The following is a 12765-nucleotide window of genomic DNA, read 5'->3' as shown; positions in this document are numbered from 1 at the left end:
CAAGAAAGCAGTTAATTTCCTCATGTATCTACGTGCTGTATTAGTCAAATCCAGCATGTGATACTGAAGATCTTGTATTTGTCTTAGTAGTTGCCAGCCAGCATCTTAAAAGCATGGGAGTTTGTTGTATTCTAAACTTTCTTGGAGAAAACCTGGTACCTCTTGAACAGAGGTGGTAAGACTGCTTCGGAAAATGAAGTTCAGATGAGGCTTGGTAAAGTGTACATAGGGAGAAGTACTGGAGCAGAATGAGAAAGAGGCACAGGGTTGCCTGACTGTTGTGATGTGTTACACAGAGCGTGCAAAACAGAAATACCATCTGTCATCTGGTCCTCGTGAGGTGCTTGTGCGGTGACCATCCTGTCTCCTCTTCTGTGATTCCTCACAAAGTCCAGCCGAATGGTGCTGAAAGTGTTTTGGAGGACCAGCATGGGATATAAAACATCTATTTGAGCAAGACTACATCATGCTGTGACTCTAATCCAAAGTGGATTGATGTCATTCTTGCTGCACTACAGTATTTTATTGAGCACTTTGTTAACAGAGTAGTAATTTTTCTTAAGTTAAAGGCTTTCATATAAGCAGATTTTTAACAAGCATGTTGTTGCTCTGCTATATAGGTGTCATATTATTTGAATCAACAGTGCACTGTAGAAAAATCCCTGTGTGTGAGGACCTCCTTTGAAAGTGGGCTTGATGCTTGGTTAGGGAAAAGACGGATGCTTCTTGAGCAACCCTAATTTCTCTTGCTTGCTGAGTCATCCTGAATGCTTAGCTAGAGAAGCAGAACTGCCCTGCCAAGGACAGAAGTGTTGGGAATCAAAAAATAACTCAGGCATACCACAGGAGGAGCTCTGCAGAACACTGCTGACCTGGTGGAGGCATGACCTGCTACCAGAATGGCAGTGGGAGCAAGGAGGGACCTGCGTCAGGGCCACATTTTTTTTCCACTTCCCTTTTTCATGTATTCTTGTATTTCTGCCACCCAGTTGGCACCATGGCGGTTTTGGGAGGTTTTGTGTGTGTGTGGTGTTTTTTTTTTTTTTTTTTTTTTTTTTTTTTTTTTTTTTTTTTTTTTTTTTTTTTTTTTTTTTTTTTTTTTTGTCTTTTTTTGGAAAGCAGAATATTAATCTGGTCCAATGTGCTGTCTTTCTTGGGTTGAGATTATATATTTTTTTTTTTCAGTTTTGAATGAGCTGTAGAGTTTGATGTAAAGCAGTGTGAAGTTTTCTTATTATGGAAGATTCACATGTGCTCATGCACTGACACCTAAGTCAAAACATGTATTTCCTCTGGAAATTACCTTCCTCTCTTCTATGCAAAATACTGTCTTGTTAGGTGTCTGAGGCTATATAATTGATCTTCTCTTACTTCCCCCTGAAATTAGATATTCAGGGTGCAAAACAGATCTTTAAATTGTTGAAGCTTTGCAACTGACTTAAAGTCTGGACTATCCAAGCTGTAAGGATGGGCATAATGTTGCACTTTTAAGAGCCCAGAAAGGCAACAGAGCAAGGGGACTGGCAGCAATGTGGGGACTGGGTACCCCCTGTCCACATCAAATGCCCATCAGCCAGAGTTGTGCCACATGAGGGGCCACAGGGATTTTTTTACACTGCAGATGTGTTCCTGAGCATCAGGGTGTTTTTGTGGAACATACTGCCAGCTGCTGAGAAACAAAGCAAAGGGACACTCCACATAGCCTCAGTCCAATTATGTAGATAGCCACAAAACTTAGGGGGAAGTGTTGCTGTATGGTGACGGCAGACAGATGAGTGTGAAAGCAGACAGAACGGGAAGTGAAAGAGCTGCAGTCACTCTTTTAGGCTTTCCCCCTAGTCTGGGGAACCCAGGTGCATGTTGTACAAAGCTATTTTATTATTTAAAAAAACCCTCACAAATACAAATACTTTTAAGTAGTTCACGTGTACTGATGTTTCCAATAATAGTACTGAAAATAGACAGTAAAATAAAACTTCCACTTGAGAACATGTTTGCTTTTTAGACCACAGAAGTATTCTGTATGGTGTTACTGTCAGGATTCTCTTTGTACTAACTTAGCTTTTATGTGTGGCTTTAGGCTTTACATTTTAGTAGATGAAATAGATTTCACCTATGAAATGAAGATGCCTAATATTAACCATTTTATTAATATGTTAAAAATATTATAACCATGTTCTCAAAAATTTTTCATTAAGACAGCTCACTGTTAATACTAAAAGGGTTTTTCATCAAAGAATCAGAAAGCATCACATTGTAATGAGACTGCAGCGCCTCTATTGCTAATGAGTAGAAAGCAAAGTTAAATGCAGTTTTCATTTATTGTCTCATAAATTGATTTTAGTTTACAGTGCTGTAGGCTAGGACTCCTTATTTTTGTATTTTTGTTTATCTGAATAGCAAGACTTGTAATTAGCTTAAATATGTTGTATGTCTTTACTGATGCGAGTTAGCGAGCCAATGAAATTTCACTCCAGTGTGAAGAGTGATTTACTCATCTTGTGTGCTGGGTGGAGGTTTTTTTAGATAAAACCAACTCCATCTGAAAGTTAAAGTGGGGAAGAAGATTTTATCAGTCTTAATGGTCTGTTACATGTGACAAAAATACATGTAGTTAAAAATGTTTTTTAGAGATTCTTCTTCCTGGTCTGCCATAAGTCTCAGAAAAAATGTATTCCTTATATTTGTTTTTTTTTCTCTAGGTGTTAGTATGAGAAGTTGAACTAATTTGTGACTTATCTTTTACTGTGCATGTAATCATTTTTGTTTATGATATTATTCTTGCCTAATAAGGTACTTCACAGAAGGCTTTGGAATGTGATAATTATTAACAGGTACTGCTTGTAGCAGGAATGAAGGAAAATAGCTCCTAGTACAGCTACTGGACGAAGGCACTTAATGTTTATAATACATTTGTGTAGGCAGTGAGAGGGGAAATCTGACCACAACTGCTAACACTTAACTGCTAATACCATTGCAGCAGAATGCTGTTCTGTTTCATGTTTTCAGCAACAAGTATCATGGTGTTTAATGGAGGTGATTTTGTATGATCTGACAAAATACCTTTGCACCCTGTCTTTGTCTTCTGGTGATACACCATGCCTGCTGTCAGACAGCAATGTACTGACAAGCTGATACAGAGCTTAGACTCCACATCAGCTGGTACAAATACTGATTTTGTGAAATGTTTGTTAGCTGTTTTTTCAGATGACTTTTTCCTATTGGTTTGTTAGGTCTCCTTTGTGAGAAGACTACAGCATTGTGTTTGACTTCCCAATAACTGTAAATGGTTCTACTCCTAATGAAGATTACAGGAATATCTTTAGTGCTGTTCAGATAAGGAGTCTGACAGATATTTGGAAGCAGTCTTTGGTTCAAACTGCTATGGAAAATGGTTTTCCATGTTGTACTCAATTAACCTTTTGGGGATAAGGACCTTACTTGAGATACTCTGTGTTTAAGCTGTGTAAGTTATAGAAGTTGCTAACTTTGGAGATGGGGACCCTGTTATGCTGTAATTGTGGAATATTAGTAAGTAGGTATTACCTCCCATTAACAGTGAGTGAGAGCTTGTACCTGATACAATTCCTAGGATACCACTCTGAAAATTTACTCCTGGATAGCCATCCCAGCATAATTTCATTATGGACTGCCTGCTGACTGAGGTTCAAACAGTACTAGGAGGAGCTGTAATTTCTGAAAATGAAAAAGAGCTCTCAGAGGAAAGGGGTGGTCTATCCATCCCATGTGTCAGCAGGACCGAAAGGGAGTGTGGGAGGGGAGTAACGTCTTCAACACAGCCCCAGAAATGTTTTCAGGGTTGCAGGGGTGCAATTCCTCTCAAGTAGTAAAGTTGTTATAGAAGTGTTCGATGCCCGTCACAGAGATTATCCACATCCATCTGCCTGTAGCAAATGCGTCTTTGAACAGGACTCTGATTGTGCCTTCTGTGACTTAGCACCAGCAGACCAGCACACTGCAATCAGTGGATGGAAGTGGGACGTTTTCTCTGTACTGCTTCCCTGTGATGGTACAACAGGACACAGAGCAGGAACTGGGTATGCACCCCATAAACTAAGGTTACTCTTCTGTCCACATATCCTTTGGCTCTAGCCAAGAAGGAAGCCTAGTTGGTGAGTTCACCTGCCTCACATGTGCAACTTTGTAATTTTTCACTAACCCTTTCTTTTAGTCTTGATTTTTCCCTGCAGCACAGTGGAATTAGTATATGTGATAAGTACAAAAATCAGCATGGTATTGAATACCCAAGAGATTAAAAAAAAATGAAGTCGTTATTGAATGTCTCAGTTAATTAAGGGGATCTGTGATGTTGGCTTTTGGGATGATCCCTCCTCAGTCTCACTGTGGAATTCACCTGCCCAGGTGCAACATCACAAATTCATGTATAACCTAGTCCAAAAAGAAGAAGCACTAGTCTATCAGAAGCACAGGACCAGTTTTAATTCCATGTTCATTGTTATTTGTTTCTTTAGGGTGCCATCTTTCTGCCTGGCAACAGAGTAATTGAGCATCCCTGCAATGAAGAAAGTCCAGGAAAGTTCCTTTTTGAAGTTGTTCCAGGTAGGATATTCTACTCCATATGAAAAGTCTTTCAAGTTTGTCCTCTGTGACAAATGGCCACATCTGTTCTACCACAACAGAAGATGAAGGTGATTAATGATTCAATTTAAGGAAAAAAATTAATCGATTAGTTTGTTAATATGTTCATTCATAATTTTTTCAATGACCCCCAGGTAGCACAGGAAAAGGATGTGTTTTTTATTTGTCAGTGTAAAATTCACTGCAAGGGGCTGTACCACTGAGTGGTACAGCGACAATTACAAGTGTGTTTTGTAATTATTTTAGATTATATTGGATGCTGTGAATTAGTGTGTCCTGTGGCAACAAAGGAATCCATAACTTAGCATCAACAGCTTATCACTTGTAAGACCTTAATGACATCAGGACCATCACTTAAGAGTGCTCCCTGGTCGCTGTGGGTGGATAAACATATTTTAACAACAGGAAGCATCGCTGCTTTGAAACCCTGAACTTATTTTCAGTTGTGGGTTTTGGATTGATTTTCACCTGGGCTAGACTTGTCTAAAGAACATTGCCCTGGCAATCGAGTGGTGCTTTTGATTAGGTTGTATGGCTTAAGGGATTTGCTTACTGTCTTTGCTACTTTCCCTTCTGGAGGGTAGACCTTGGCCTGTTTAGGAGCCTGGTCGACAAATACCTGTGGGAGGCAGTCAGTCCTGAAGGGCAAAGGAAGTGCTGGGTCCTGCCCTTGGGTCACAGCAACCCCCTGCAGCACTACAGGCTGGGGGCAGAGTGGCTGGAAAGCTGCCTGGCACAAAAGGACCTGGGGGTGCTGTTCAACAGTGGCTGAACATCAGTCAACAGTGTGGCAAGAAGGTCAATGACATCCTGTCTTGTGTAAGAAACAACGTGACCAGCAGGACCAGGGCAGTGATTGTCCTCTTGTACTCGGCACTGGTGAGGCCACACCTCAAATCCTGTATTCAGTTCTGGGCCCCTCACTACAAGAAAGACATTGAGGGTCTGAAGTGTGTCCATAGAAGGGCAGTGGAGCTGGTGAAGAGTCTGGAGCACAAGTGTTATGAGGAGCAGTTGAGGGAGCTGGGTTTGTTTATCCTGAAGAAAAGGAGACCTAGGGGGGACCATATTGTTCTCTGCAACTACCTGAAAGGAGGTTGTAGCAAGTTGGGAGTTGCTCTTTTCTCCCGAGTAATAAGCGATAGGACGAGAGGAAACAGCCTCAAGCTGCAGTGAGGAGGTTTAGACTGGATATTAGGAAATATTTAATCACCTAAAGGATTGTCAAGCATTAGGACAGACTTGTGAAAAGGAAGTAAGGGAGTCACCACACCTGGAGTTATTTCAAAGATGTGTAGATGTGGTACTTAGGGGCATGGTTTTGTGATGGATGTTGCAATGTTGGCTTAACAGTTGGACTCAGGGGTTTTCCAACATGAATGATTCTACAGTTCCACATACAGTTAGCCCACTCTGTTTATTCTGTAATTCTGTTAATCTCCATTTCAATTTACCTCCCATTATGGCTATTTGGAAGGGCAAATAGATGGTAATGGCAATTGAAACTCCATTTTCTTGGTCTTAAACTGTCATGATGTTAGGGCACAAATACAGTTGTCTTCACTGATGTGAAGACGCTATATTTGTCTAGTGTGACACTACTTAGCACTGACGTGAAGTTTTGATATATTGCAGAAGTGTAAGAAATATGAAGTAGGTTTCAAAGCTTGTCTATGAAAGCTCTGTGCAATAAGCGGTTAATATGCAAAGAAAACCAGTGTGGTATCTTCCGAGGTTTTCTTAACACTCATCCCACTCAGATCAGTCAGATCTGAGAAAGTTTCTCACTGTGGTCTCTATCTTTCTTAATATGTTCAGAGTACTGAAAGAAGACTATTATTAGCAGTGAAAGTCTGAAGTTGACTAAAATCTTGTTTCCATTGGAAATTAAGAGAATTCTCCATACATCCCGATTCATATGACACCTTTGTCTGATAATGTTCACCCTAGGTATGGTTATTATGCCTCTGGTCTATGTGAATTTGGCATCAAGTGTGGAATATTTACTGTAGGCTTGAGATGTGTGTGGTGCAGGCACAAAAACCTTCCTGTACAACCATGCAGACAGATGACCAGAGGGTCACTGCCTGCATGGGACCTGCCACAGCTGAGCTGCAGAAAGCTCTCTCAGATAGAGCTTCTAATTTTCCTTAATGGTAGGAAATCTGGCTGATAACAGGATAGTAGGAAATGGTAAGGCTTAAACAGTCAAACATTCATGTTTTGAAGGCAGACCCTTCTGTCCATGTTCAAGTACCTTCCCCAGGTAGTTTCTGTGTATGATGCTATCCCAAACACCACTGGGGCCTATGGGATACGTATAGCACATCTGGAGGTCAGACTGTACTTTGCTGATGAGTTTGAATGCTTTTACTAAAGTATACCTGATGGTTGCCTAAATTGTAGAAAGCCTTTGGAAAATCTAATGTTTCACCTTGGTTTTGATTTTCCAGTATAGTGTTAAGTCTCACTCACAATCTCTGTTGTTTCTGCTCCCATAATTTGACCGTTCATTGCCGGTTTTCAAAGTGTCAGCACTTTTCTCGATCGCCTTCCAACCTGAGCCCTTACGTGCCAGGCCCCATCCCAGGGTCATCCTCCATGCCCAAGTTAAAAAGCCAGGGTGGCTGACAGTGGAAGTGCCAGCTGCTGAGCTGATGAGCAATGCTGATGGGAGAACAAAATCGCTCTTTTGATTTCTGAAAATGTTTGTTGTGCCATCTTTCTATGTAGTCAAGTTAAAAAGTAACTTGCAACTAGTTTTTGGGCTGTGTTCATTATTTATCTGGACCCTCCCTGAGATTCAGGGTAGGCTTCTTTGTTTTGCCTTGTTTGCTTGTTTACAGTTCTGAGTATAGGGTTTTGCAGGTCTTGTAGGGTAGTATATTTAGTTCTCCACCCCACTGTCCCCAACCCCCTCCCCCCAGTTAAAGCATGTGACTATAGTGACTTCACACTGGAACAGTTTTCCTGGTGACATCTTATGCCTAAGATTCATTACCAAAAAACAGTTTTTGGGAATTCAGGACATTTCATGCTGTAACACTAACCTTTGGGGGATGTAATTAAAATCGACACTAAGACTGACTGTGGAGGCATCACAGTGTAGATGTGTAGCAGTGTAGTGGAACTGTCAACTGTATTTTATGCAGAGATAAAGTGAGCATTGCCTCTGTCATCATGTCACCGTCGCTTCTCAAGGCAAGTATTGTCAACCTTTTGTAATGGAGCTGTTTGTCATCTGTATCCTCTTAGTGACTCAGTATAGAAGTCAGGTTTATGAGCTGACAGCAGCAAAACTGAGCTCATCGAGTGTATTTGAGAAAAATATATTGCAGCCAAGGTTCTGTTTAGCCTTTGTTAGCTTTTGCATGAGAAATCAGTTCATAGCAACAGGATCTATTTGCAGATTTTAATTTTATCGTCTTAACTTTGTGTTAAGTGTATGATGCTGAAGCTCACACTGTTCTTGTATTCTGTTTTCCCTGTATTAAAAGTTGAAACAATTTTAGGTATAATCCAGAAAACAATAGTGACAAGTCCCCTTTTTGTGCATGATGTCTGTAGGCGGACTGAAAACTTTTGTGCGTGTTTGTTTATTGGAAATACATGGAAATTATTTTGGGAATGTATGTGGGAGGGGGTTTATACTATGAAACTAATGCTCTGTACACAGCCGTCTCTGAAGATGAATGAAAAAAATGTGGAGACAAGCATCTTGCAGTTTTGATGCTGTAATTAAAATACAGATGCCTTACATTTGCATTTTGAAAACATTCTGTTCATTCCCTAAGTCATGACATGGTTTAACACTTAAAATTGTTCCCTTTTTTTCCCCTTTTGTTGTGCTGACAAAGTTAATTTGCAGGAGTGAAACTGTCTCCTGTAGAGCAGGAAGCCCACGCCACACTTCTGTGTGGGAGTTCTCTGTACCAGAGTGGCCATGTAGTGATTAGTGATGTCTGCAGTTATTAACCGCTTCCCTTGCACTCAGAGGAATGTTTCACAGTCAACACAAGTCAGAAGAGAGTTTAAATTAATACCTTTTTAGTAGGAAATATGCACATATAGCAAAGTTGTGTGATTAGCTTTGTTCAAGTGACTGCATTGAATCTGCTGATTGTTACAAGTTTTATATAGAAGATAAAATCTCATTCTATGTATTTGTTCCTTTCTGAAGGAAACCTGAGCTTTTCATCTTGGTGTGCAGGTGTAATGGAGAAGACCTTTGTGTTCACACAGAACTGAATCGGGTGACCTTGCTGTGTTTGAGTGGACTAGGTGTTACCCAAAAGTGTGGAGGTGCAGAACAGAGGCACAACTGTAGTTTGTCTGTGTGGTGGTTTGCAGACAGAATTCCTGTTTGAGTCGAATTGCTGCACCTCATTTGCACCAGGAGGAGCCAAGCACAGAGATGTGGGAAGCTCAGACTCGTCCGCTGGTTTTTGTACAAGGCTCAAGCACCTTTTTGAGAGTCCCCTGGACTTCCCAGGGATTGCTGCCTGAAGGCATTTTGAGCAAGGGTGGTATTGAAAGCCTTGCAGTAGGAGCCTGGAGCATTCCCAGGGATGTCTGAATGCTTGTAGGAGCTCCAAGGACTTGAAAGCACCACCAGCTCAAAATAATATGGGACTGTGTAGGCAACTGGCCTAGAAGAGATGATAGTTATGGAAAGGACAAAGGGATGTGCTTCATCATTGACTGGACGTTGATCCTGGAAATTAGAGTGCTCATACTGCTACCTCACCAGTTGCTGTTACTTGAGATCCTTGTGTGCTGGCTGATGCCCTTCTCTATGAGTCTGATAAATGATTTTACGGCTTGGCATCACAGGTAAGAAGGCAGATCACCACTCCAATGGTATTCCACCATTTGAATGTTATCAAATCATGTCTGTCTTTGTCCCTGTACTGTATTACATGCAGATTTCATAAGAAAACAGCACTAAAACAAGGTTACGTAGAAGACCATGTTCATTAGTATGTGGCCTGTTTGTGTGGTCTGATCTAAATCTTGAGTTCCCCTAGAGGCAAAATAGACATTTCTCTGAGTTTTTTGGTTGCATAAGTTTGAATATTTAATTAGCACTGTTTAAACTAAAACATAGCTTTCCAAATATTGCTCTTCAGTATTCCTTGCTTGTAAACTTTGTACATCTGTATTTTTCATCATTTACAAAGTATCATAATCCAGCAGTTCAGCACAGGCATCTGCGTGGGTGAATTTGCAGTTTGGTAATACTGAGTTACCAAAGTCTGTTCATACCTCTAAAAACGTTCTGTGTGCAGCCCCAAGTTATGTGTCTGTAGCTTAAGTCATAGTTTCATGCTTAAGGGTTATTCAGACTATTAGGAAATAACTGTTGTATTTCAGCAAAGTCATTTGTAGTCTCTGCTGATGCTTTTTTCTGCACTTTGGTGTCTGCTGATTTCTTGTGCCTGTGGATCCTGGGCTATCTCCCTTCCTATCGGGGAACATGAGATCTTATCTAGTCACGGATGGGGCAGACTGCAGAAGGCAGGAGTTACCTTCAGCACTGTCCGCTTTTGTTTGTTTAAGGTCAATTTGTGAGGCCTCAGAGCTGTAGTGAAGGTAAAAGTTCAGACGTATTGCTGAGGGAAATCATACCATTTTTATTCTGATTTAGGTGAGCTTTCTCTGTGCACAATTCTATATGTAGATCATTTCAGAAAGCAGTTTTTCAGTGATATATGCAACAGAAGCATGGGTTCCCTTTGTGTGGTACAAACTGAACACAGACCAAATGGATTGCTGCAATGAGATAACTCACTTCTGCTTCTTCAAGTAGAAGTACAAGATATAAACCAAATTTTGAGATGTGCTTAAAATACTTAAACTACCTCACCAAATGCTTCAGCTGAAAAGGCTGTGAAAGAAAAGCAGTTTCACTGGACTGCCGTGTCCAAGGACTCGGTTTGATAGTCTAACAGTCTTTACTTTTGTGATACTCTTCAAACATTTAGCTGCTTTTGCATCAGAGCTTTTCTCATAAGAATTATTTCCAGGTAATTTAGAAGTCTGCAGTAGGTTTTAAGAATTGATGTTAGGAAAGTGTTCCCCAATGCTATTGTGGAAGGAGCCCTGTGAAGTATTTTTCTATTATTTTTGAGAACCTGAGTTGTTGCTGTTCACAGCATGTTTGAATCTCATTCTTTTGGCATGAAATTTTTATGCTGTCCTTTCTCAAAGCAGTGAGTAGTATTTCATTAGGTTTCTAGGCTGACTTTATGAACTTGTGAAGTCTCTGACTACAGAGCATTTCCCAAAAGCCTGTGAGTTGATTAGAGAATCTCTGCAAGGGAGTGAAATATTAATTCCCGTAACTTTGAAATGGTTAGAAATTTTTTTTCATTAGCCAGAAGGAAAAGAAGTAGCATCTTTTGCTACTTTTTCTTTATTTCTTCATGTATTTAATTGCATACCATATGACAAATGGAATTTCTTGTGGATCAACTGTTCTAGTAGGGAATGTGAGGTGGGTTTGAGGGTTTTGGGGTTTGTTTGTTTGTTTGTTTGTTTGTTTCATTTCCCTTACATGAAAGGCTGAATAACAAACTACTTTGCTTCTACTACTGCAATAGGCTTTCGCTCCTTTAAGTCAGCTTAGATTTGCCTAGCTAGGTCTGTGGACCCATGGCTGAGTGATGTCAGAAGGGATCTGTTTTTCATATGTTCATGTCGCACTGATTTCACTGTCAGTAATCAGGCCCTTTAGCCTCCACAAATGTGTTCTGAGGTTTGAGAAGATAAAAAGGGCTGCCAGTCTGTTGTAAAGTTACCAAAACCTCTTCAGTTCCCTGCTGATACACAGTGTTTAGCAGATTAAGCCCTTTGAGACTTTCACCATGAGTTCTCAAACATCTGAAATAGTAAGACCACACTAGGTGACGCTTTTTGTCACCTACTGATTCACAATGTTTTTAATCAAGGGTCCATGAAGGCCCGGAAAATGTGAATTTGGTAAGTTCACTTGCATTTTTTCCCTAAGGGACACAAGTAAGACAAAATAGGAATTACAGATAAAATTTTTTATTAAGTAAGCAACTTTCTTTGTAGTGGTCCCATGTACTTTAACAGGTTAGATACCAGATGCTTACTGTAGCCTCTCTTTCAATGTTTGTCTCTTCTGATATGAACACTTTTTAGTCCTATAAGTCATATTGACAGCAGGACTTCTGTGGGATGGGAAAGGTTGGACTCTCCAGTGAGGCACCAAGCAGGGCAGATGATTAGCTGACACGTTTGACTGTGACTGGTATAATTCAACATGATGTCTCAGGGATAGAAATGCTTTAGAAGATTTTGAGCCTGTTGTTTTGAAATAGAACTGTATATTTTCTGTAAGGATGTAGCCTTGTAAGAAATAAGGGGCAGGAGTTCCCTGCTTTATCTTCTCAGGAGTAACTACCATGTCCTAAGTGAAGATACACTTACATGTACGGAAAATAGCTGTCCTTGAAGGCTTAGCAGAGTGTTGGGAACATAATGCACTAAGGAAATTCTCTGCTTCTTGACTTCCTGAAAATTGTTTGTGTATTAAGAGGTTTCCTGCCCTGCTGCAGAAAAACCACCATTCCATTGCACACGTGGATAGCATACTTGAGCATTGAGTTACTCTCTTTGCCTTTGCTGTCAGTCAGATTCTCTGTATTCCCTTCACCATCAGCATAGCTAGCACAAAATTTACTCCCTTTTCTCCATGATACAAACCCCAAAACTGAATGGTTAAATCAGTCAGCTGCTTTGACTTGTTCCCTGTGCTGAATTCCTGTCTCCTGGTATGACCCGGGTGGATTTAATTGGTGCTGCCTTGAAGATGAATGCCTCCCCCTGTACGTGCTGACAGCCAGCAGTGCCTCTTCATTAGTCGTCAGGAACACAGGACCTCAAGGGCATTGCTGATACTGCCGACTGAACTAATTGTACCTCTGATATCTTCTGGAGGAGGCAGACAGGCTATTTAATCAAATGGGCACCAGCCTTCCTGAGCACAGATATCTTTCTGTAATTGCATATTGCACTAAAGCAGCTTTGAGCGCTGCTTGTTCTCTATTGAAGATCTCCTGAATCCGTTGCCATCCTTATTAACAGTGATTTCTCAAAAATTTATTTGGTAGAGAGCCA

At 40.6% G+C, this 12765-nt stretch overlaps 1 protein-coding gene across 1 annotated transcript in view; it reads left to right on the top strand.

Moving 5' to 3' along the window:
- The window catches only part of ARHGAP24 (Rho GTPase activating protein 24), a 170795-nt gene that overhangs the window by 33941 nt on the left and 124089 nt on the right, over positions 1 to 12765 (top strand). The window contains exon 2 of the mRNA XM_027887228.1: positions 4494 to 4581. Within this exon, the coding sequence (XP_027743029.1) occupies positions 4494 to 4581 (88 nt within the window). The remainder of the gene's footprint in view (positions 1 to 4493; positions 4582 to 12765) is intronic.

Source organism: Empidonax traillii, unplaced genomic scaffold (genome assembly GCF_003031625.1).
Source record: "Empidonax traillii isolate 1590-97213 ecotype Southwest subspecies unplaced genomic scaffold, ASM303162v1 scaffold205:size1172791, whole genome shotgun sequence".
NCBI lineage: Eukaryota > Metazoa > Chordata > Aves > Passeriformes > Tyrannidae > Empidonax > Empidonax traillii.
Note: the sequence above shows the minus strand (reverse complement) of the source record. Positions and strands in the feature narration are given on the sequence as shown.